Source organism: Rhinolophus ferrumequinum, chromosome 21 (genome assembly GCF_004115265.2).
Source record: "Rhinolophus ferrumequinum isolate MPI-CBG mRhiFer1 chromosome 21, mRhiFer1_v1.p, whole genome shotgun sequence".
Taxonomy (NCBI): domain Eukaryota; kingdom Metazoa; phylum Chordata; class Mammalia; order Chiroptera; family Rhinolophidae; genus Rhinolophus; species Rhinolophus ferrumequinum.
In genome coordinates, this window is record NC_046304.1 from 12,426,626 (window position 1) to 12,452,214 (window position 25,589).

At 47.7% G+C, this 25,589-nt stretch overlaps 1 protein-coding gene across 2 annotated transcripts in view; it reads right to left on the reverse strand.

The window, feature by feature from the left end:
- Positions 1-8,670: 8,670 nt before the first annotated feature.
- The window catches only part of PELP1 (proline, glutamate and leucine rich protein 1), a 29,118-nt gene continuing 12,199 nt past the window's right edge, over positions 8,671-25,589 (reverse strand). Inside the window, exons 2-17 of one of the 2 annotated variants that reach the window (XM_033089484.1) lie at positions 22,293-22,357; positions 21,799-21,904; positions 18,608-18,757; positions 18,306-18,377; positions 14,130-14,189; positions 13,674-13,824; positions 13,349-13,478; positions 13,112-13,199; positions 12,571-12,659; positions 12,374-12,490; positions 12,093-12,240; positions 11,784-11,943; positions 11,042-11,097; positions 10,702-10,908; positions 9,029-10,567; positions 8,671-8,847 (exon numbers count right to left, since the gene is read on the reverse strand). In XM_033089484.1, the coding sequence (XP_032945375.1) occupies positions 8,755-8,847; positions 9,029-10,567; positions 10,702-10,908; positions 11,042-11,097; positions 11,784-11,943; positions 12,093-12,240; positions 12,374-12,490; positions 12,571-12,659; positions 13,112-13,199; positions 13,349-13,478; positions 13,674-13,824; positions 14,130-14,189; positions 18,306-18,377; positions 18,608-18,757; positions 21,799-21,904; positions 22,293-22,357 (3,231 nt within the window). In that variant the 3' untranslated portion in view covers positions 8,671-8,754. The remainder of the gene's footprint in view (positions 8,848-9,028; positions 10,568-10,701; positions 10,909-11,041; positions 11,098-11,783; positions 11,944-12,092; positions 12,241-12,373; positions 12,491-12,570; positions 12,660-13,111; positions 13,200-13,348; positions 13,479-13,673; positions 13,825-14,129; positions 14,190-18,305; positions 18,378-18,607; positions 18,758-21,798; positions 21,905-22,292; positions 22,358-25,589) is intronic. The other variant, XM_033089485.1, reaches the window with a different exon arrangement.

A 25,589-nucleotide genomic window follows, 5' to 3' on the forward strand; every position in this document is an offset into this window, starting at 1 on the left:
TTTGCTGCGATCTTCTTCGCTGCTGCCAAGCAGATAGAGAAGATGTACCTCTTCAGGTCCCTATTCTCAATGTCCAGCTCCTGGACCCAGGGTCTGCTAGCTACAGGCCACCTGGACCACTGCATCAGCCTCCTAATTGGTCCTCGTGCATCTTCTCCCTTCTCCCTATCAATAAAAGATAAGGAATAAGATGACTTTTCCCTTAAATCTTCTCTGGTCGGTATTAGTTTGTCTTACTGTTTTCTCCTACTTCTACTTGCAAATGCCAATCAATAATTACATAGTTATAACAAATCCCAAACTTTCTTTTCTTGCTGCCTACTGTCAATTCCTGGCTTCCCCAATCATTCCTTGCACAAAAATATGAATGTCAAGTGTGTTGTTACAAGAGCAACTGTATCACCTATTCATCCTGACCCCTAAGTCAGAGGTCTTTTGGTGTGCCAGTCTCAGTGTTCTGAGGAAGCTAAAGTGATACAAGCAGTAAGAGTAGGGTGGAATTTGTGTATGTCTGTGGCTACATTCCAGTGGTTAAGAGCCCTTCCCCTATGTGGCCAGATGAGAGCAGAGATGCTTGGTGAGAGCCTGATAGTCTATCAATCCTGCCACAGCCTGGACCTTATGGTATTCTTGTTTAACAGGTGTCTTTTAGTTAGAAGTTATAAATCTCATTAGGATTATTTGTGCTTTAGACTGGAGAGAAAGGAAGAGGTAAATACTGATTCTAGAATCTAACGCTTTAACTAAGCAGGAGTTAGCAGAGGTTGACCATGCCATAGAGATCCAACTAAGGGCCATGAATGGACATAGGTGGGGGTCAGGAAAGGGATGAGACTCAGGATTGGGACAAAAGTCAGAGTTCAGGTCAAAGATGGGACAGGGTACATGGAACCTTGGTGGCATTACAAGCTGAAATTCACAAACGTCCATAACAGACATTAGTGAGACAATTGAGGAAATTTGAATATGGGCAACATATTAGGTAATAGAGTTCTTTCAATTGTTGAAGTTCTTAACATGTTATGATTGTATAAAAGAATGTCATTACCCTTAGGAAATATTGTATAAATATTTAGGGGTGTGGCAGTATTTAAGGATAAAGTATCATGATGATACAACTTACTCTCAAATGATTCAAGAAAAAAATACAGATACAGGGAAAGCAAATGTGGCAAAATATCAACATTTGATTAAGTGAAAGGTGTATGGGTGTCTGTTGTACTGCTATTCTGTTAACTTTTCTACAGATTTGAAAAAACTGCTTGTTTTTAAGGAAGCTTTTAAAAAACAAAACTGAAATACTTTGTTTGCTATAGTGTGAATGTCAAAATACCGTGCCTCTCGGTTCCAGTCATTTAGGATTCGTGGAGTTCTTCCCCATCCTTCTTTCCAGAATTCCTGCCCCCCACACTGCCCAGACAACAGGAACTGCTCTTTCCAAAGCCCTTCTGATACCATCATGTCTCCCTCCTATCCCCACCCCTTCATGGACCCAACAGCTCTCTTTTGGGACTCCCATTGTATTCTATAATAACATAATTTCACTGCATTGTATACATCTGCTTACCTTTCTCTTTTCCAGGAGACTCAGATATCCTTGGAGATAGTGACTGTAGTTTTCATTTTTGTTACCTCCAGCACCTAGCATGTGTGGCCTACAGGAAGTACTACACACACTGCAGAAGCAATGAGTGAAGGAATGGCTCACTGAATGGACAGATGGTAGGTGGAATATAACAGATGAAAGTAACCTCCAGGCCGGTTCACAGGGGCTGAAATGATCAAAGTGTAAATGGGTTTAGATTCTTGGTGTCTGAGACCCAAAAATGTGGCTTAAGCACTATGCTATCACGTGGCAGCAGAAGAAACAAAGGATATGGTAGACTGGAAGGAGTCAGAGAGGTGAAGACATCTGGGGCAAAACTGAATTAAGTAGTGGGAAACAGAACAGCTTGAGATCAGCGAGTCCAAGCATAATCACGAAGGATGGAAAACGGGCAGCTTCCTCTTCACTCTGGATCACACACAGGAACATTTCATTGACTTACCGTTTACTAATAACTCCTCTAGGCCAAGCATTTTCTATGAACCACAAGGAGAAAAGAATGCCTAACACAATCCCTGTCCAGAGGGTGCTACAGATGAGTAACTATTCAGGGAAACCTACTTGACAGGTGGTAGGGAGATCATTCGTTCAACCTTTAACATCTACTTGGACCCAGACAGGTTGAGACTAAATTGGAGAGTGAACCAAGCATACAGGCTGGAGATCAATGTGACCCTAGGGAGACAAAGTCCAAGGAAGTGGCACCCTGGGGATTCCATGAGACCTGTGCCGAGAGCTGCCCCTCAAAGTCTCCTTGGCTTGCAAGGGGCAGGGGCAGAGCAGTCCAGTTCCAGGGACACCTACAGCCCCAGCCCTTTCTTTTGGTGTTGCATTCAGCCTTTTAAGAGGGAGAGGCCTGGACCAGACACTGTGTGAGATGAACATTGGCTAACCCCTTCAGATGGTTACCGGGAAAACAGCTTGGTGACCTCAGCCTGAGAGGCTAAACTGCTGAACTCAAGTTTCTCCAACAGTGGTAGAGGGAGCCTCCCATCTTTTGCAGAGCTTATCAAGTTGTGGGGAAGGCTCACTTCTCGTCCACTTTTGGCTCCTCAAAGGACTGAGATGCAACAACAGTTATCCAGTTTGACTCATCCCAGGGCCCAGCAGGGATTCTTCCTCTGCTTCATTCTGCCATTCATCTGTTCATTCACTCAATAGTTACTGATCCCCTACTACAAACCAGGAATTTGGGACTGGAGATTCAGCAGTGCACAAACCAAAAATAGAATCTCTGCTCTCATGGTGCTTACATTCCATTGGGAGGAGACAAACTCTAAACAAAGTCATATTAAATAATATGTATCAGGTAATGATTAAGTGCTACAAGGGCCGGCGTAAGGGCTTAATAAAGGGAGACAGGGGCAGGAGGGGTGATTTTCGACAGGATGACCAACTAAAGCCTCCCTGAAAATATCAAATCTCTGCCTCTGTGAGGGGTGGCCAGGGCCCATAGCCTGACATCTGTTTGGGGAGTGCTGCCTCTCCCTGGAGATTGTGACGAAGCCATATTCCAGGCTGAGAGGCAGCCCCTCCCCGGCAGACAGAAACCAGAGAACATGCCAGGAACTGAGCAGGAAGGGTGCCAGTGGCTGCAGAGGCAGTGGGGTCGCGGCCCTGGGTGGAGACGGGGATGGTGCAGAGCCGGCCGGCGCCCCCAACACGCCATCCTTCCCTTCACATGCAGAATCTTGCTCTTCCCCTGCCTCACCTCCCACCTTCCCCACTGGGTTCTGCCCCCACCACCCTTCTGAGACTGCTCTCCAAGTCCACTAACTGCTGACAAACCCCATGGCCATTTCTCAAGGGACTGAGGTCCCCTCCTGTCTGCAGCTCTTCTCTCATGTTCTGGGGCACTGCCCTCTTCAAGTTCTCTTCACTCCCCTTTAAAGGCACCTCTTGACCCTAAAATGTTGAGGTGTTATCTGGGTTCTAGTCTCGGCCCACTTCTCTTTTCATGCCAATTATATTCCCGGGGTGCCCTGCCCCCTCTCAAAGCTCTGCAGCCCTGAACCCCCTCCAGAGCTCCAACCCCACACACCCAGCTGCTTGCATTCCTAAAGGTACTTACTACTCTGTGCTCTGTATTACTGCCAGCTTGTGAATTCCTTTAGAGGAAGATCTCGATTGATGTATTACTTCCCCAAAGTAATGTATATGATAAGCACTTAATAAACCCAACTCTGCTCCTACCTGGGCAACTACAGGCCCTGTCATTTGGGAGATTATCTATAGCTTCCAGCTGTCTACTCTCCCAAAGCCCCATCTCTAGGGGAGTGTAAGTAATAAGAACAGAGACACATTGTACTGAGTGACAACAGAAGACTAAAGGCCTGGCCCAGCCAGCCTCTGGCATGTGTCCCCAAATTGAAGCGCTCATGACTACGTGGCATCCCTGCCCCAGACAGCAAACCAAGGGCATCCTTAGATGGCAGCAGCCTGACTGCCCCATCTGCACCCATGGCTACTGCCTAGTCACGCTTCACCAAGCTCCACCTAGACCAGCACACATTCCTGTGATCTCTCAGGCTCCAGCCCTCCTCCACAGGCTGCCAAAGCTGATGGAAAATAAGAACTAGTCACGTCCCTCCTCGAGGATAAACTTGAAAGGAATCCCTGCTACCTAGAGAACAAAGCCCAAACTCCTGAAAACAGCTTTCCAGGCTCTCCACAGCCCTGTCCAACCACATCCTCATGTCTCCTTTAATCACCACCTGCCCCAGCTCCAGCTCCAGCTCTCGACTTAAGCATCCTGAAGGAGGAAGGTTCTCCTAAGTCCCCCACCCATCTAGGAATCCCCCCTTTCCGCTGACCCCCATTTTCCTATATTATGCAATCGTTTGAGGAGTCCAAAGACAGAACCATATTCTTATCCCTATGAAATTCTACCAGGCAACTTTTAAAAACGCCTTACCGACAATTCTACATATACGCTAGCATTCCCACTTTGTGTCCCATAAAACCTGAATGAGCAGATCTACATTCAAGTTACTTACCGTGACATAGAGCAAGGTCTGGAACACACCCCGAGACATCTTCAGAATAACCCTGAGCTATTAACCTTTGGGTATGGTTATTAACTGCTTGAATAATTTATTAACTAGCCTCATATTCAGCCAACATTCTCATGTTGTGAGACTGCTGGAAAGCTTGTGAAGGCAAATGCTCTATTATTTCCACAATTATCAATCCAGAAACGCAGACTAGTTTGACAGGCCCTGTTCTGAACTGTGAACCGATAGTGGCTCCTACTAATTCTTTTTTCCCCAAGGCAAAGCTGAAACCCACCTTAATAACCTACTTTTCCCGCCAGATACTACATCATAAAGCCACAATAAATAAGTGTACACAGGCAGATCAATGGAATAGAAAACAAGGTAAAAAGGAGAGACCCAAATAGATACGGCAATTTAGAATATAACAAAGGTGGCATTTCAAACCAGAAAGATGGATTGTTTAGTAAATGACATTCAGACAAAACAGTAAAATTGGATCTGTACATCATACCTTACACTAGGATAAGTTCCAAATGGATGAAAAATGTAAATGTAAAAACTGAAACAATAAAAGCACAGCATCATAAAACTACTAGAAAAAACATATTAGCATCTTCTAATGATCGTAGAATGGTGAAGGCTTTTAAAAAATCTTAATGAAAACCCAGTTTTAAAAGACTGGTAAATTCAATTAATAAAAATTTTCAGCATGGCAAAAACCACTTTAAGCAGACAAAAGACAAAAGTAAGCTGTCAAAAAAATTGCAACTCTTACATGTAGACAAAGTTTAAATTTTCTTCATCTATACCAAGCTATAAAACAAGAAAATAAACCAACAACTGAATAAGCAAAGCATATGGACATTTTATAGAAAAGGAAATTTAAAGTGATCTTAAACATATGAAAAGAGCTCAAACTCTCTCGTGAGAGAAATATAAATTAAAACACATTGTTGTGCCATTTTCCATCTAACATATTGGCAGATCACAACATTTAACAACATACACTGGCAAATGTTTGGAGAAACACTCATATTCCTGGTGGGGCAAAAATTGGTACAACATCCAAGAAAGGACTCACCAGTTCTACTTCTAGGAATTTCTCCTATGGATACTTATGTACAAAATGACATGTGCACATTATTTGTATGCATGTATATGTTCACTTGTGTTGTGACAGCCTAAGAGAGAACTGACATAAAAAGTCATTGGTCAGGGACTGTTTAATTACAGTATAATAAAATTCTCGGCAGCTGTAAGAAAAAAGGAGGCAGCTCTGTAAGAACTGAAATGGAATGATCTTCAAATTCTGTCAAGTCCACCTTCAAAACTTATCTGGAATTCCCAGCTATCATCTCTCCGGGCTGAGTAGCCTCCTAACGGGTGTCTCTGCTACCATCCTTACTCCCTTCCGTCCAGTTCCCAAGAGCAGTCAGGTCCTGGGTAAGGCATAAACCCATTATGCCAAGTCTGTCAAAACCTTCCAGTGGTTTCCTACCTCACTCGGAGTAGAAGCCGTGAAGTTCTGCATCACCGTCTCCCCATTCCTGCTCCCACCCTATCATCTCTCTGACCTCTTCTCTTTTTCAAAAGGAGAAAGGCCACTGGCCTCCCTGCTTTCCTTCAACACCCCAAGAGTGTTCCTGCTTCAGGACCTTTTCTCTGCTATGCCCTCTGCCTGGAAAGCTCTTCCGCCAGAAGTTCACACTGCTTTCTCCCTCAACTCCTTTGGGTCTCCATTCACTGTCACCTCAACCAGACCTTGACCATCCTACTTAAAATCGCACAGATACGCACACACACACAAATGTAGTAACATGGTGGATATATATAATTCTTTCAACTTAATGTCTTAAATTTTTTATAAGAAAATGTTGAACCTACACAAGCCTGCTCCCCTGACCATGCTTTCCCACTGCACTTGTCACCATCTAACATCCATTGTACGTACTGTCTACCCCACCCACACACAACACACAGAATTTAAACACCATTAAGGGAAGAACAGGGATTTCTGTTTGCTCTATCTCTAATTTATAAAACAGCGCCTACTGCTGCACCATCCAATTCCTGGTTTTGATATTGTACTGTAAACATGGACGATGTAAACGTTGCAGGAAACAAGGCCAAGGGGGTCTTGTCACGCCCTCCCTATCTGTACTCTTTGCAAACGCCTGTGGGCCCCTCATACTTTAAAAAAATATATATATATTAGTGAGAAAACTGTGCCAAGTACATAATTGGTACTCAATATTTATTGAATGAATAAATCTCACGACTACATGAAGTTAAGTGATTCATATTAAGTGATAACATACTGCCCTTTGTGTGAAAAATAAAGGGAAAAATATTGATACAAAATTGTATATATATGCATATATTATCTCTGGAAGAATAAATAAAAAATGATCATTTTGGCTGCTCTGGGTAGAAAATCTGGGTGACTGGAGGTTGAGAAGGCTTCAATAAACCTGCACATCTTGAGTATGGAATCACGTGCATGTTATCTACTCACAATACAGTTTACATTTTTAAAATTTCTGTTCTAGCCCCTTCCTCGCTCGGGGTCAATGTCACCTTTATCTATCTGCAGTGTCCAGGTTCTTTCCATTGTTGAAAAATCACTATTGCAGGAGTTTTCACACCTCTCCATCTGTGCCTGCAGTGATCCTTAAGTCTTAAAAGGCCCACTCCACCTTTTAAAAAAAAAGCTCTTGAACTTAAATCAGAGGAAAACAAACAGCTATCAAAGACAGTTTAGGGATAAGTAGAAACTTGAATATCACAATACGTTATATACAATATTATTGTATTATTGTGACTTTTTTTTAGGTTTGATAGTGTGGGATTGTGATTATATAGAAAAATGTCCTTAATCTTAGAAGATAATGTTGCAGAATTTAGAGGTCAAGGGCCATGATGTTTGCAACTTACTTTTTACATAGTCCCACAAGAAATGTGTATACATATAGATGTGTATTGATTACAGATAGATATATGTGCATATATATATATATAAATACGTGTCTATATGTAGATAAACATTATACAGAGATAAAAGCTAATGTGGGAAAGTGTTACTCCATCTCCATAAAGGTTATACACTGTATACCATTTAAACTTCTCCGCAGGAAATTTTTGAAAATAACGAGGAGGAGGAAATTTTTTAAAAACCCCCACTAAGTTTCCCAAAATCAGCTCAATGTCACTCCTCAGAGGTCATTCAGGAAACACACAGTGGGGAAGTCACTCCCTTTTCTGCATTTCCAAGGCACTTTACTTATGTTCATCCTTCAACAGACTGAGTGAGTGAAAAAAGTGTGGGGCATTTGAGGGTGTCCAGCCCACAAATTCCGATACCCTCAGGCACACACCTCTGGACTCATGCTCACACGTGCATGCCAACACGGCCTAGAACAAATGCCAGTGCTTAAAGGGATCAGACAGTGGCTCGGAAATGCCCAAATCTTAAGAGTGCGCACGAAGGTCTGGGGGGAGCTTGTCAAATTCCTGCCAAGGAGGTACTGGGCTGGGGGTGGGGCGTGGGGGGATCTGGGCTTGTCACTGGAAGGACCTCAGAACGGAGCCCAACCCCCATACCCATTATGGATGCCCCTTTAATTTGGGACACGCTAGGTTCAAATCTCACAGAATTCAGTAACTGTCTACCTTTTCCTAATTTTCTAAACTTCCATCACAGTTACTCAGCCTGCCCTTTCAGACCAAGAGGCTGTGTGTGCGTTCCCAGGTTCGCTCACGAAAACACTCAATCCCATCCATTTCCCACAAGTGTATTCCCACACTTGGATGACAAATCTACATCTTCTTGTTCCTTACTGTCTTACCCACACAGGCCAGCCAGTACATTCTTAGCATTAGCAAGAGCAAAGGGCAAAAGTTCTCAAAGACTGGCACTCATTTGCTGAGCAGCAGGACAGTGTGTTACCCCTAGAAGTCACCAGTTCCTCCTGGGGACAGGGGAGACAACAGGACAGATATGGAGGCACTCGGGGAATGCTACGGATACCTTGAAAAGCCCCAGACAGTGAGGCTTCTGGCTGGGGACACAGTCGTGGCAAAAGGCAGAAGCAGCAGTCGACATCCAAGGACATAACTTTATTGAAAACGAGGAGCGCGGGGTGTAGGAGAGGGCTAGGAATCAGGCTCTGTGGCCGGTGGTGGCTTCTCGTCATCAGGGGGACAATCGACGAAGTCAGCCAGCATGGCAGCTGTGTCATCCTGCTCCTTTTAAGGACAAAGACATAAGATTCAAGTCACACACAATGACCAATCATCCCAATAATTTAAAAAAACGCCCCCCCCCACCCACACACACACGAGTGGGTAAGGCTGGGGACAAACCCCTTCCCTCTCCTGGCCCTCCCCAGCACAGCCCCTAGCTGCCCCGCCTGCCTGGCCCACTCACCTTTTCCTGGAGAGCTGTGGCATCTCCCTCCGTCTCCATTTCTTCTGCTGCAGATGCCTCTGGCGGGGGTAGCAACTTGTCACCCCCAACTTCAGTCTCCTCTTCCAGAAGGGTTGGGGGAGCACAGGGGTCCTCTTCCATAAGCTCCTGAGGGGGTGGCCCCGCTGGGGGGCTCCCCGCTTCCTTCTCCAGCTCCCCCTGGGAGGGGAGCACCTCAGGGGCCAGTGTGGGTGCCGTCTCGGCCCCATGCTCCTCCTCCTCCACCCCGGGCTCCTCCACTTCCAATAGCAGCCCGGGCTCCGGCTCTGGTTCCGGCTCCGGCTCCAGCTCCGGCTCCGGTTCTGGCTCCGGCTCAAGCTCTGGCTGCACCTTGGGGGACTCAGCGGGGGGCAGGGCTGGAGGCAGGCTGGGGGGTGCAGGGCCTCCTTCTTCTACCTCCCCCACTGCTGAGCCAAACTCCAACTCTTCCACCTCTTCCAACTCTTCTTCCTCCTCCTCGTCCTCCTCCTCTTCTTCTTCCTCTAGCTCACCTTCCTCTTCCTCAAATTCCTCCTCAAACTCTTCCTCCTCTTCTTCTTCCTCTTCAAAATATTCTTCTTCATCCTCTTCTTCCTCAAAATCTTCCTCCTCCTCTTCTTCCTCTTCTTCTTCTTCTTCCTCCTCTTCCTCCTCCTCATCACTGCTATTGATATTAATAACTGTCATATCTTCTTCCAGGGCTGGGGGTCCTCCCCCACCGGGAGTCCCTTCAGGGACCAACTGAGGTGGTGGGAGTGTCACAGGGCCCGGGACAGGAGGGGGTGGGGGTGGAGGGAGAGGCCCCGGGGTGGCAGGAAGTTCTTCAGGCTCTTCCTTGGCTGGCAGAGGAGGGGAGGCTATTGGCGGCCCAGCTGGGGCTACAGGGGGTGGTGAGGTGCCTGAGGGGGGTGGGGGCGGCAGAGGCGGCAGCCCCTCAGGCACGATCACCACACTGTCATCAGAGTCGCTTTCCAAGGAGATCTCCACATCGGACGCCTCCTCCTTATCATAGTGAACGAAGGCTGGCCTGGGCACTCTCCCCCCAAAAGTTTCATCTGGAGGTATAGTAGGCGGAGGAGTGCCACTAGGGGCAAGGATGGGGTCCTCATTTGAGCCTGCCTGGTGGTTCTCAGGGCCAGGAAGGAGCCGGGGCGGTACAGACACCAGGCCTGGGACAGAGAGGCCTAAGTGGTTGGTTGTGGCTGGAGGTCCAGGACGTGCTGGGGGCATAGGGCCTGCGGAGGGCATCGAGCCCGCTGAAGGCATGGGGCCCGCTGAGGGCATGGGGCCCACTGAGGGCATGGGGCCCACTGAGGGCACGGGGCTGGCTGAGGGCATGGTGCCTGCTGAGGACATGGGGCCCGAGGGATGGAACGGAGGGGCCCTGAATGGAGATGGGGCCTCAGGAGGTGGAACTGGAGCGGGGGTGGGGCAGGTGGGGCCCATGGACTGCAGAGGAGGAACCCGGGGATGGATCAAAGCAGCACAGGTCACCAGGGCCTCTGAGCAGAAAGAAGAGACCTGGGGAAGGAAGAAAAAGCAAGTGTGAGCATCAGCAATGCAGGGTTTCATGGTGCCAGAGAGGAGAGCCTGCCAGCATCAGAAACAAGAATCCTGAAACCCAAGAGGTGGACTTGGCCCCGCTCGGCAGTTACCTCAATGCTGTCTTCTCTCTGGCCAAGGGAGAAGGCTTGCAGGGCACAGGTAAGAGGAGGTGGGCAGCGAGGAGAAGGTGCCAGCAACAGAGCCAGCAGCAGGCGGTAGAGTTCACGGCGGCAGCGGGAGCTGGTGTATGGGGAGCTGCCTAGGACCTCACCCTGCTGGACACTCATGACCAGGGGTAAGACCAGATCGTGCAGCCTCTGAAAAGGACACAGAGCACACCTAGAGACACCACTGAGACTACCCAGCCCTTGTCCAGGGCCTCCTTCCAGGGAGGAATGGAGGCCCTCTGGGGGCCCCGCCCCAATCTCCATGGGCATTGGTCCCACTGACCCTGTGGGTCTCCTCCTTGATGAGAGGTCCGCACATGAGGATGGTCTGGCTGAGGCCTGGGAAAGGAGAATGGTTTGTAAGAGGCCGGCTACTGGCAAGACAGAGCGAGGGCTTCTCAGGACACAACCCGAGGTGAGCACCAAGCTCTGCCTCTGCCTGACTCGCGGAAGTCACTTAGCGGCTCTAAGCTTGTTTTCTCCATTATCATTCAAGTACCTCGACTGCACAGGGCTGATGATAACGCAAGTGCAACATTAGAAGTGTGCATTTATATACTTGGGGAGCATTGGCTCGCCTCTTCACACAGGGTGGGGTGGCAGGCAGTGAAAGATAGGGGACCCAAAAGAGTCACCCACCAACTGTACAACCGATTATACATTTGCTTCCAGATTAGTGAGCATGTTGGAAGCAGGAAACCCCACTGAGCAGCCTGCCAGGGGAACACGTAAACCACAGGCAGGATTTTCCTCGTGCTATAACAGTACCTGGCACGTAGAGAGGATGTGCAAACAAGATAAATGAGGGTCTGGGGAGGGGGCAGTGAAAATGACCAGAGCCATGCCATCTAACAGCAGGATTCAAGATTCCAGCCGCAGTCTTGGTAGCTGCATGCCTGCTTCTGCTCCTTTTGGCCTTTCTGCAGGCTTTTGCCTGGTTCCGCATTTTATCTAAACCCTCCACTTCAACAACTGGTTTTGGGCGGTGGCCGCAGGCCATCCCAGCGCCCCGAGGCCTCACCTACCTCTCAGCGCAGCTGCACACACGTCGCTGTTGGCATTGCTATCCCCTTTCCGGTGGCTGGGCGGGGCCACAGCCTCCCCCACGTCCAGTTTTAGCTTCTTGGGGGCGCTGGGCTTCCCTATCTGCAAACTCCCATCAGGGCTCCCCCGGGGACTGCGCAGCTGATGGTAAAGGGACACAAAAATCACACTGTCAGGCCACCATGAAGGCAGGACCGAGTCAGGACCCGGGGCTCAGTGAGGGGGCTCACTTGGATCGGGGTGCAGGATGAGCGTCCTGCCACAGGAGGACGGGCAGAGGCCGCACTCACCTTAAGGGCATCAGCCGACGGGGAGATGTCACTGAGCAGGTGGGTGAGCAGGGCCTCTCCTGAGGCTCCTCCCTGCAGCACACCTGCCGAGGTGCCACACACCTGCACCCACAGCTCTAGTATAGCGTACACCTTGGTCCGCATGGCGCTGTGGAGTGAGCAGAGGGCAGCTGGGGAGGGGAGTCAACATGCCCGACCCTGCCTCTCCTCCCTCGGTACTCCCAGCCCACCTGCATCCCCTCACCCACCCTCTCCTCTTTATTCCCGTCCTTGATGGTCACCTGTAAGGCTTCTCCTGGCCTGGAGACAAAGTATCCCTACCAATGCTCCACGCATTGAGGACCTGGGGAAGCAGGCGGCTGATCAGGGCACCAAAGCGCAAAAGCCGGCCTCTACACCTGAGGGCGAAGACACCACGGTGAGCCCCATCCCCAGCACGTCCCCGTCCCTTCACCCCACTCGGCCCAGTCCTACTCACGCGAGGATGAGCGCAGAGAGCAGGTCCAAGGCTTCAAGGTGGATGGAGGGCAGCAGCAGCAACCGCAGGGGGCCATCTCCAAGTAAGCTCTGCAAAAACGGTGGCAAAAGAAAGAAGTGGGGGAAGAAAGTGAGACAGAGAGTGAGAAATGGAGAGAGCAGATGTGTGTGACTAAATACGTATGTACACACAGGTAAGGAACCCCTACCCCAGCTCTCCCAACAAAATCAAATCCCTATCCTGTAAAAAGACCCTGGAAGGAGGATGAGGGGAGGGATGGCTGAACCTCCAGCAATGACTCAGCTGACCCTCTAGTTCATTGTCCCCTAGGGAAGCACGTGCACTATATGAGCGAATCCACTCTGACCGGCCTGTGTGTGGGGAGCAGCACAGGGAATAATGGCATTTGGATAAAAGGAAGGAGCTATTCAGGACAAGCTCAGGGATGACGATCGTTTTGGGAGGTTCAGATCCCACACTACTTTCCTGGGGGCCCTGGGTCCTGAAGGAGGACTGTGAACAGAGGACAAACTCTACTTACAATATTCTTGGCACTGATGCTCAGGGTCCGGCAGACGATATCCAGGATTCCCTGCACAGGGACGGACACGGGAGCCCCAAACTCAGACCTGAAGAGAATCAGAGCAGGGGAACCCTCAGAGCAGGTTCCCCCGTGAGACTCCACACCCACCCTCAGTCTCCTTCCTCATGATGAAGACAATACCCCAGTCTCAACCCCTCCCACTCCCAGCGCATGCTCCCTCCGACACTCACACACCTGAGCATGAGCCCCAGGCAGCGGGCCAGGCCAGAAAACCTCTGCCAGAGCCGGAGAAGGACATGGGCGTCACCATCTTCTGAGGGGGAAAGCAGCATCTCCACCCCAGGGCCTTCATACTGCATAGGAGCTGGACAGAAACACAGCCACCTTCACACTCGAGGGCTTTCTTCCATTCCCTCCTTTTTCATTTGTGGTGGATGACCCACCTACATTCTACTCCATTCTGCCTAGAAGTCAACTGCCCCGCCTCTCAGGGCCGCCCTCCTACCCCTCCTGCCATGTTCCCCAACCACCCTGCCACCCCTCCAGCCATGGCCCCTACCCGGTTCTGCGCCCTCGTACAGGGCCCCTAGCAGGCTGTGCAGTGAGGCCAGCAGGCTGTGTAGCTCCTGCTCCCAGCTCTCGGTGTGCTTCAGGCCCTGCGAAAAGCCAGCCCCTAGAGAGGGGACCCGGGAATAACACTCACAGGCCAACTGCAGAAGAAAGGTCAGAAACCTGGTCAGATGAGAATCCAGCCCCGCCACGGAATCCTCCAGCCCCACCAATGCCAAGAAAGATGGCCGGCACAGAGAGCTCTTAGGGAACACAGAAAGGGACAGTGGAGCAGAAGGACACAGATGGAAACACGGAGACGGAAGCTATGCCTTGTGCACCTTATGTGTGTTAACAGGGAAGGAAGTGAGAACATGGTCCGAAAGCATTAACAAGAGAAACACTAAGAATAAGTGAAGCTCCAACTCAGATCCCCAGGCTCTCCATCCCGCTCCTTTCCCTTTACCTGCTGGAGCTGAGGGCTCAAGGCATCCACCCGAGACAGGAAAAATGAGGCCAGCTTGCCCTGGGTTAGGGGGAGAGAGGAAAAGCTGGTGGGTCACCTCCAAGGGCCACAGACATACACCCTGTCCGTTCCCAGCAGCGGAACCTAAGCGCTGGCCTGTTTCTTGACTGCAGACACGGGCAGCAAAGCCCTCTAGGGGGCGGCAGCACGCCTGGGAGCCGACGTTCTCTTGGTAGAAAGACATCCTGAGTGTCAGCTCTCATCCTTCGCTTCCCTGTTTGGTGGGGAAAGGGTCTGGCCTGTGCCCGACACTGGGCTCCCTGCTGCCGATTTTTGCAAAATGATGGTCATCTCCCTCAAGCCAAAAGGACACATAGTCCTGAGAAGCAACCATCCCCACAACCAACTCCCTACCAGCTCAGACAAGAAACGAGGGCTCAAGCTGGGAGTTGAGGCACTAACCAGAGGTGTGAGGGCAGGCCAAGGTCAGACCACAGGGCAAAACTACGGCAGCACACCTCAGAGCCGTGACCTGTCAGCCAGCAGACATTTACTCTGCTTGCTGTGTGAAGGTACCAGCCCAGGAATGTTTCAACTGGGCCACAATTTACTTGGGGGTAGACTCAAAGGGGCCTATGAAATGGATTGGAGTGGATGATGTCATTTCCACTAACCTGTAAGTGAAATGTAGTGTTTCTTTCAATTATAAATGTCAACAAAAATCAACAGTAGGATTAGCAGAACCTCTACTGTCACCAATAAAAACCACTCACTTTTATTTCACATTATAATTATAACAGGTATCTGAAATATCATTCACATGGATCACTAATCTGAAATTCAGTAGTTTATAGACCTACTGCTAGATCTTGTTATTTAACACATTAATGAAGAAACACATACTACTCTATCATAACTTTAAAAAATACATTATTTTGACAAACTCGGTTTCCCTTAGAATTTCACGTATTTTATGAATTTAAAAACATTCTGAGAAGGGGTTCATGGCATAAAAAAGGGTAAGAACACTGAAGCAGACCTATATAAAGTAATGAGACGGAGTTCACCTTCAGTGCACTGTGAGTTAGGCAGGAAGACAGGTGTATAGGAAATACAGCCTCCAACCAACAGTGGCACTGTACCCTGAGGGGACAGAGGGAGGGTCACGAGGGATTGCTGCTGGCAGGCAGGACTAGGGAGGGCAGGACTGCGCTGGGCTAAGAAGCACAGAGAGAATCCCCATGAAACCAGAGGGGGGAAACACTGTGGAAAGCTACAGCCCCAGAAGATGCCACGGAGAAGCAGGTTGAGACCTAAATCCCAGCCTAGCAAGGATGAACTCTATCCAGGGAGCAGGGGCATTGCATGCACAAAGGAAACTTCCAGAAGACAAATCAGCAGTGGCACCAGACACATGGCAGGGGTCTTACGGGAGCAAAGTAGGAACAGAAGCCTGTCAGTGTGTGGTTCAGAAAAACCCTCCAAGGACTCCCTCCCACCTACCCTGTGGCAGGAACCATGTAGTTGCCCACGTTACACTTCAGGATTCTTACTGACCCTGAGACGAGCACTGTTATCTCGCGGATGCCAGGATAGGAGAAGACCAGGAACCATTTCCCTTGGGACTTGGACAGCACTTTCATGTCCGATGTGGTAGAACTCAGAACCCTTCAACCCGAATACAGTAACCACCCACAGGTCTTCTGATTCACCAGCTTCTCCAAGGGTGAGATTTCTTAGAGCGCTGCCAAGCCCCAACTATAGTGGCACTCGGCCCTTTTGGCCAACTAACTGTTCACACTTTTCCTGAGACTCTGGCTCCACACGTTGGGCTGAGGCCAACAGAAGTCTGTTTATGTGACTGCAATACAGTAGAGCACAGGGACATACATGACTCTGACGACAGGTCCGCCCAGGTGACCCACAGGCCCACCTGGAACACTGCACTTCAAATGCAAGCACATGTTCGTACGCGCGCGCACACGCGCGCGCACGCGCATACACACACACACACACACACACACACACACACACACACGGCATGTCCTGGGTATGTCTCAAGAATGGAATTAGTCTTTCCACTCATTCCAAGGAACTCCTAATCAATGTGGCCAGGAGGAGGAGGTAAAGCGTATATCGGAGAGACTTCACGGGCTCAGAATGCTAGAGATACATCATTTGGGAGGAGAAATTCTCAGCTTGGAGATAGCAACTGTCCTGGGGGCCTCTGGGGGATGGTACGGAGAACAGATAAACAAACACTCCAAAAGGGCAATTATCAGTTTCCTAAGCACTGGTCTGCAAGTACACATTGCCCCTGGGACCTTTGCACAAAACAGATTCTTAACTGACATGTTGGCAACAGAAAAAGCCAAAATCCTTAACAGCTGGACATTCTCCAGATGACACTTCATTCTTAAGAGAAATAAAGGCATATACACCCTGTTAACAACGTATGAAAGCTCTGTTGTTTGGTTTGAAAAAGATACTCAAATCACGGGCCCTCACTTCAAAACCTACACGTCTGACAAAAGGTTGTGAATTATGGATGAATTCTCCTGGTCATTCACAATGAACATTTTAGAAGAAAGGCAATTTTTACTAAACTTAGTAAAACTTTAGTTACAAAAGTAACTTTTTGAAACTTTCGTAAAATCCATGAGTTACTCCAAATGTCTTCTTAACAAAAGTCTTGCCCTGCCTACCCAAAGCTTCTATGATCTGTCGTTAGTGGCATTCATATGAAAACAAAGAATCAACAAGGACACGACCCCACATTCACTGAGAAATGTCATCTGCGAGGGGACTTTTCAGATATTGCAAGTAACCAGTTACTAGCGCCACGGCAGACAGCACCCCCAGATCACAGCACGTGTGCTCATAATCCTCAAGCCACTAACAATTGATCAGAGCTGGCGTTAGTGAAGCCTATCTGCCAATCCTGTCTATGTTCTTAAAAGCTTGGAGGGAGTTTGGCTAAGTGGAAAAAACACAGGCTTTCAGGGCAAACAGATCTGGCCCACACTCTGGTTTCACAACTACCAGATATACAACCTTGGGTTACGTTAGTTAAACCCCTCTGGGCCTGTTTTCTCTGTTTAGTTCGGTGACACCAACTCCACACAATTACTGTAATGACAAAATAAGACGACATGTCTGTCAGAAGGGTGCCCGTCACATTGTGGATACCTACTAAATACCAGTTCCCTTTTCCTTTCTTGATTTGGCCATAGAACCATGCAATCTCACTTCCAAGACAATTTGAACCGCAAACTCCCCTTAATTGAGAATACTGATGGCCCATACAGTTAACCACATCAGTTATACAAAAAATTATTAATTTGTCACTAATTCCAGTTCTCTAGGTAGACTTGCTTCCATCTGAGCAAGGGGATGCCCAATGGTGTGTCAAGCAATGATGAGTATAACAAAACAAGAGAAAATTTAATCTACGGGAGAATGCCTGTTTGTTCTTAGGTACTAGTTATATTACAAACAACAGATGTGCCAATTCCAAGGGGCCCTATTTAACAGTTACTACCTTGGCAGAATTTAACTATTCGTCTCTGTTATCATATCTCCTTGAAAACAACTAATTCTTTCACTGACCTTCTCCCTCACCTGACCCACGTACACCCTACCTGTTTGACCTAATAAGGCTCTGCTGTACAGCCACCTTGTATGGGTCATGACAGCTTGGGGCAAAGGGTGGGGGGAAGTGACAGAGGAAGCTTAGTCAGGAATATAAGGAGAGAGATGTGTTGGTGAAGTTGTTACAGGGAGTAACAAATCAGGAAGGCCCCCTGTAGGACATTACCAGAGCTTTAGGAATAAAGTAAGATAGGGTGGTAGACAAACAGGCAGGACACTCTACAGGTACAGAGAGGGCAGGGCAGAAAGAGGAAAGAGCCCATGGTTAAGAGCCTGGGCTTTGGCATCAGGTTTGGTTTCCGTCTCTATGGATCTTAGACAAGTTATTTAATTTCAATTTCTTCACCTGTGAGGATTAAATGAGATAATGCACGGAAAGTGCTACAAGTTGGTATAATGATAGCTGTGGACACTGGTGATAGAACAATCAGAAGACAAGTGCTTGGAAGTCTCAGCAATGGAATCTGAATCAAGACAGCTAAAAGGCTTATGTTGGCGGGAAGAAGAATTTCCGTGGATACTTACTTTGAGAGACCCACAAGCCCGAGGAAAATAGGTCATACACGCCTTCATTCCCTCCAGTGCTGAGAGCTCACACTGTGGGAAAAACAGAAAGGAAGAGGTAAGAGCCCACTGCCCCCCAAGACTCCACCTACACCCTACCACCTCTCGAGGCCCTGCCTCCATACATTTTCTCTAGGCCCTCCCCGCTTCTCACTTCTTGGATCCTATTCCCCAATCACTTCCCATCACATTCTTTAATCCCAGTGTCTAAGGGAGGCAGGCACTGCGAGGGGCCCAGGGGTGGGGCTGGGGAGGTGTCTCACCTCTGGTCGGAGGCCCAGCAGAGAGGTGAGAAGGCCAGGGAGGTGGTTCATAGAGATGTCCCGGAAGAGTGTAGGGAGTTGGGCTGCATATCGAAGCAGGTCCCTCAGAACAGCCACAGCCAGTTCCATTGTGGGGGGTGGGTCCTGGGACTAAAGAGCAACAACACCTCAGGCTTCCAATCTCACTCTCATGGTCACTAAGAGGAGGAGGAATGAGAGGTATGACAACATGGGGTTTCTGAGAAACACCTCAGTTAATGTCAGTATTACCCTCAGATCCACTAGGAATAGAGTGCGTTAAAGATATGGAGTATCCAAAAGTAACGTATCTGCCTACAGAAAGGACATGTGTTTACATTTTAGTATTAGGGGTATCGGGGGTCCTAGGAATTTGATTGGGGGGAGAAAGTAACAAAGCCACACCTTAAAGATCTAACTGGAAGAGCTCAAGAGCTTGATTCTCCCATACTCTATTTCCCTAGAATGGAATGGAGAAGCGTACTCTCAGACTGAAAAAAAAAACAGTCTCAGCCACAACTAAACTCCTCCATCTCTCCAAGCTGGCTCAAACCTACCCTTGAACTCACGGGGGAAAAAAGGTTCAGATTTAGAAAAACTTCCGAAAATTACCATGTATCTAAGGAAAAAGCATTCAGCACTTATCCCCTGCTAGACCAGAGGCGGCCATGTGTCAAAGAGACAAATAAGAATGCTTATTAAGAAAGTAAGAATAGGTGGGCCCACCAACTACAAATGGGCCCTCAACACCGTCCAGTAATCCTACTACACTCGTCTCTGGTTAACTCTCTATGCTACTCAAACCTTCTTCCACCACTGTCATCTCTGCATAACCTAACCTGCAACTTCAGAGAAAACTGAAGCCCAAAGATGGGCACTCCCTCAGCTTCCTGCTACCAAACCTGAAAACTACCTTCATCCTCACCCACCTTCTTCGCTCCTCCTGTCACACTAGAGGAGGTAGGTCCTCTTCTATCCAAAACAATCCCTCCACTGTGCTTTAGAGACAATCCCCTCCCTTCTTCTCAGAACCTTACACCATTAACTGGGCCCCTCTCCTGTATTTCTGACCAGTCCCTCTTAAAATGGATTCTTCCCACTGACATTTATGACATTTATGCTCAAGTCTCTCCCATCTTAAAATCCTTCCTGCCAGCCCATGCTCCACTCTCCCTATCTCAGTTATTTCTCTTCCTTACCAGTAGAGCCAAACATTGCGAAAGGATTACCTATCTTCCCGATTTCCATTCCTTCTCCCACTCACTTCGCATTCCAGGCAATCTGGCCTCGGTGTAGACTGCTCCACCAAAAACACTTTGACTACAGTCCTACAACCCTTTGAGTTGCTGAATCTGATAAACAATTTTCAGTCCTCGTCTTGTTCCACCTCAGAGGGGCATAAACAGAAAGGACTCCTCCCTCTTCCCGTGGATTCCATCCAACCCACAAGCCTCGTTGTCTCCTTTCTGCTGCTCTGTCTCGTTTTTCTCAGTAAGCACTCTGTCCCCTATCTGACCATTAAATGTGGAGTGCCTCAAAGTCCAGTCCGTATAAGGACTCATCTTGATCATCCTGTCCTCGTCCTCACCTCCAACTGCCATCTAAATGCTGGAGACTCTTCCCCTTTATAAACGTACTGACTAAAGTCCCCCCACCCACTGAACCCTCAAGGTTAATACTCTGAGACACCTGGCCACTTCCGCTCACACCGGATCAGGGGTATGCTTACGAACAGGGCTTCTACTGAATTCCCAAGGCAATGCTTGTGGGATTTTTACGCCTCGCCTCTGACCCTGGCTGTCTCCCAATGTTCTGAATCCAGAAGTCCTCCTGGACACAGCGTCTCCCTGCCCGCACTCCAGCATCAGGACCTGTCCGCTTTGCCTCTAAATCTCCCTCACACTCATCTACTTCTCATTTCTGCTACCACCACCCTAATACAAGCTACTATGCCTGTCCCTAGATTCCTTCAGCAGCCTTCTGTGTGGTCTTTCTGCTTCCATTCTGGCTCCTCTTTAGTCCTTTCTCCACAGAGTAGCTGGAGTGGTATTTTCAAATGAAAATTTGATCATGTCCCCACCACCACTGCCTCTTCCTCACCCCTACTTAAAACCTTCCATGAATTCTCCCAGTTTCAAGAATATAAACCAAACTTCTTAACGTGCCTACCACACCACAGATGGTCCCCATCCATCTACGGCCCAGGTCACCTGCCATCAGCCCCAGCCGCAACAGCATGCTTACCATTCTTCAAATGGGCCAAACTCCTCTTCTCTCAGGGCTTTTGCACACTTAGAACACTTTCTTAGCCCACTTTATTCCTACCCATCAGTTCAGAAAAGCCCTCTCTGAAACACGGACCCTGCTCACCACCACCCACACCACTCCAGTCTGGGTCAGATTCTCCCGTTACATGTTCTCAGAGAACTATATTCTTTACCTCCATAGCACCTACCTCGGTTTATCATTACATACTCATCTGTATAATAATTCAATTAAAGTCTCTTCCACTAGAACACGGATCGGCAAACTATGGTCTGTGGGTGCCTGTTTTTGCATGGCCTATAAGCTACATGTTTAAAGGGCTGGAAAAGTAACAAAGAAAATAATATGCAATAGAAACCATATGTGGTTCGCAAAACCTAAAACATTTACTGTCTGTAAACATTTACTTCATAGAAAGTTTCCCATCCCATGCGCTAGACTCTAAGCACCATGAAAGCAGGGTCCAAGTCCATCTTACCACTGACTCCCCAGAACTTAGCACATGTCCTCAGAATGTTCTTGTTGAAGAACTAAATGGAGAGGTCATCAAAGAATGTAAAAGTAAAAAAAAAAAAAAAAGAGTTAAAATGTTTAAAAAAAAGTAGGCAAAAATATACAAATCAAACAGCTGGAAAAAGGAACTTTAGAGATGCCACTCATTAGAAAAGCTAATGAGAAGTGAAACAGTCAGAGGCTACAGTGTGTGAAAGTGAGTTAAAATAACCCAGTAGATAAAAATATCAAAAAGTTTAAAAGGATTTCTATTTGAAGCTTATCCTCCCTGCTATCAGGAAACTGCTTCTAATTATTCTGTCCTCAGTGTTAAATGTCCAAGCCGCAGAATATACCACATCCAGAATGGAGAATAAGGGATGGTTGGGGGGGAGGGGTAGCAGCTAAATCCTTACCTGCAAGACCTGCTGAATGCTCCGGAGCCACGAGACACAGTGCTGCTGGAACATCTCCGTGGAGCTCTCCCCCACCAGCAGGGACAGCAGACAGAGGCCATCAAACCTCATAAGAAAGAAGTGAGTGACAAGTAGGTAGAGGCTCGACTTCAGAGAAAGCTATCTACGACTCTTTTACTCTCACTAGACTGTAACAATCCTTCACCTCCAGGTCACTGTGATTTCTAACTCCTCAAATACTTGGAGGACTTGGCATGAGGTGCCAGCAGCAAGGAAAGAAGGGAACAGGGGTAACCCCAGGTGGAGCATGGGAGACTTCGGAGCTGGCATAAGAGGGATTCACCTCAAGCAAGCTTATGAAAAGAATGACTCTGCAGCCTCTTGAGAATGGAGAAATCTCTTGAATCTATGGGGTGGTGAAAATGGATAGACAGATGTATAGATCACTTCCTAAGGGAACGTCCCCCTGGAGAAATAAATGGTTAAAAACTTACCGAGTTTTGATAGAACCGAGACGTGCATTACTGAGACCCACTAATGCCCCAACAGCTGAAAGGTTCTGGAGGAAAGAAAACAGGGAAGCAAAGTCAGGAACAGGATGCTAAAGATGCAGAATTTCTCCAAACCCTTCCCTGTCCCGGGATGATAAAGCCTTTTCTGAAGTCACATCTCCTTTGAGGCCAAAAGACCATTCCTCTTGAGGCCTTCAGCCTTTGCCCTATCTTCAGGAGGTGACAGACACAGCGGCCTGTTCCACAGGCTTTCCTCATGTTACGTCTCGCCTGACCCCTTCTCCCACTGCCCACCCAACAAATTAGTGCTATATAGAGGACAGCCCAACTTATCCCAGCTAGCAGACCTCAGAGACAGGTCTGTTTCACCTGTGCATCCCTGAGCAGCACCTAGCACAAAGGAGACTTCCACGTATGCTTGCTGAATGGACACGGACTGGACTCAGCTGTTACCCTTCCTCCTTCACCCCCTCACAAACCCCCTCCTGCTGTCCCTGGCTGCCTTAGAGCTGTGAAGAATGCCACTGTAGACCTGGCCAACCACAGCCTCCTTCCAACCCTCTCTTCTCACATTCTGAGAGACCCCCAAAGTGGTTTCCTCCTCAGCCCTCCCAAAAGTAGCCTCCCATCCACTGACTGGTCAGACTCCTCCCAGGGACTCTGTATCACCCTGAATGCCCTGACTCATTCTTCCAACAAATAAATATTATGTACTGAGTCACGTGAAGGAATACAGAGCTAAATAAAATAAATAAGGTCCCTGCTCTCATGAAGGGAAATGTTCATTTACTCAAAAAATATTTATTTAACATCTACTTTGTGTGAGACATTGTTTCATATGCTGGGGAGCTTATATTCTAATTAGAGGAGACAAAAAATAAACAAATGGCCAAATATAAATAGCATGTTGGATGGTGCTAAGTGCCATGGGAAAGAATAAAGCAGACTAAAGAAAGGAAGGAATGGCTGGAATAAGGGAGACGATATTTTATGTACAGTGGGCACAAAAGCCATCTTGAAAAAGGCCACTTGAGCAGAGACCTAAAGGAAAGTGAGAGCAAGAAACACTGATACCCTCATACACTGCTAATAAGAACGTAAAATGATGCAGCCTATTTGGAAAATAGTCAGTCTAAGGTTGCCAGTTCAATTCCTCGAGTCCCGCAAGGGATGGTGGACAGCGCCCCCTGCAACTAAGATTGAACACGGCACCTTGAGCTGAGCTGCCGCTGAGCTCCCGGATGGCTCAGTTGGTTGGAGCACGTCCTCTCAACTACAAGGTTGCCGGTTCAACTCCCCCAAGGGATGGTGGACTGTGCCCCCTGCAACTAGCAACGGCAACTGGACCTGGAGCTGAGCCGCGCCCTCCACAACTAAGACTGAAAGGACAACAACTTGACTTGGAAAAAAGTCCTGGAAGTACACACTGTTCCCCAATAAAGTCCTGTTCCCCTTCCCCAATAAAATACTTAAAAAAAAAAATAGTCAGTCTAGCAGTCCTCAAAAGGTTATAGTTACCCATATGACCCAGCAATTCCACCCTAGGAATATGCCCAAGAGAAATAAAAACACATCCTCACAAGAACTTGTATACAAATGCTCAAAGCAGCATTATTCATAATAGCCAAAAAGGGGAAACCACCCAAATGTCCATCAATTGATGACTGGATAAACAGAATTAAATACATTCGTACAATGAAATATTCAGACATAAAAAGGAATGACGTTCTGAGACGTGGATAAACCTTAGAACATTATGCTAAGTGAAAGAAGGCAGACCCAAAAGGCCTCATATTGTACGATTCATTTATATGAAACGGTCAAACCTACAGAGACAAAAACTAGATCAATGGTTGCTTAAGTCGGAAGGGCAGGGGGGGTAAGGGGAAATGGGGAGTGACTACCACCGAGTAGTTTCCTTTTGGAATGATGAAAATGTTCACAACTCCACAAATATACTAAAAATCACGGAACTGTACACTTTAAATGGGTGAATTGTATGGTAGTGAATGACATCTTAATAAAACTTTTTTTTTTTTAAAGGCACACTGAAAAAAAGATTGTTCTAGGCAGAGAGAAAAACAGCAAAGGCTGTGAGATGATAGCACACTTGGCATATCTGAAGACTGACAAGGAGGTGAATTGTCACTGGAGAAAAGTAAGCTAGGGAGAGGGGAGTAACAAAAATGAAGGTTCCAGTAGCAGGGCCACACCTTGTGGAGCTGTATAGGCAACTGTTGACTTTTACTCTAAATAAAAGTCATGGGGGGAGAGGGGAATGGGGCAAAGGTACTGTTTGACTTATGATTGATTTATTGATTGATTGATTTTTAAACTTTATTTAAGTGTGTTTTTCCAGGACCCGTCAGCTCTAAGTCAAGTAGCTGTTTCAGTCTAGTTGTGGAGGGTGCAGCTCACAGTGGCCCACGCAGAGATTGAACGGGCAACCCTGGTGTTACGAGCATCGCACTCTAACCAACTGAGCTAACCGACCGCCCCTACGATTTATTTTTTAAAACACGTCAACAACACTTGACTTGCCTTGTTGAGAAGGCAGAAGCAGACAGAACTGTAAGAGGCTGTTGTAATAATCCAGGAGAGAGATGATGCAGCTAAAAGAGCATGGTGATAGTGGGGATACAAAGCATCAAATTCTGTGTATATATTGTAAAGGTAGAGCCCAAAAACTGGATATGGGTGGGAGATAGAGGCAAGGATAACAAGGTTTCTCACTTCAGCAATTAGCATTTACTAAGAAGAGGAATACTGCAGGAAGAGCAAGTTTTGGGGGTGAGGATCAGGAGTTCAGTTTCAGTTATGTTAAATCTGGGATGTCTATTTAACATTAAAAGGTAGATGCCAAGTAAATGCTGGGTAAATGAGTCTGGCGATAGGAGAAATCCTGGTTAGAGTATGAATTTGGGAGTTGTCAGTCACGAAGTTCAATCAGCTCACCGAGGGAGTGAAAAAAAGCACTACAAGAACTGGATTTTTAGGCACTCAAACATTTAGCAGTCAGAGCAGTGAGGAGGAACCAGTAAAGACCAAAAGGCCAAGGGAGAATGGTAAGAGGAGAATCAAGAGAGAGTGGTATCACACAAGGCAAGTGAAGAAAATTTTGCAAAAAAAAAAAAAAGAAAATTTTGCAAGGAAGGAGTGACCAACTCTATAATGCTACAGATAGGTCAAGTAATATGAGGACCCAAATTTGACCTTTGAATTTAATATCTGGATGCTCACTGGTGACCTTCAAGAATTACCACATGACCCAACAAAGGG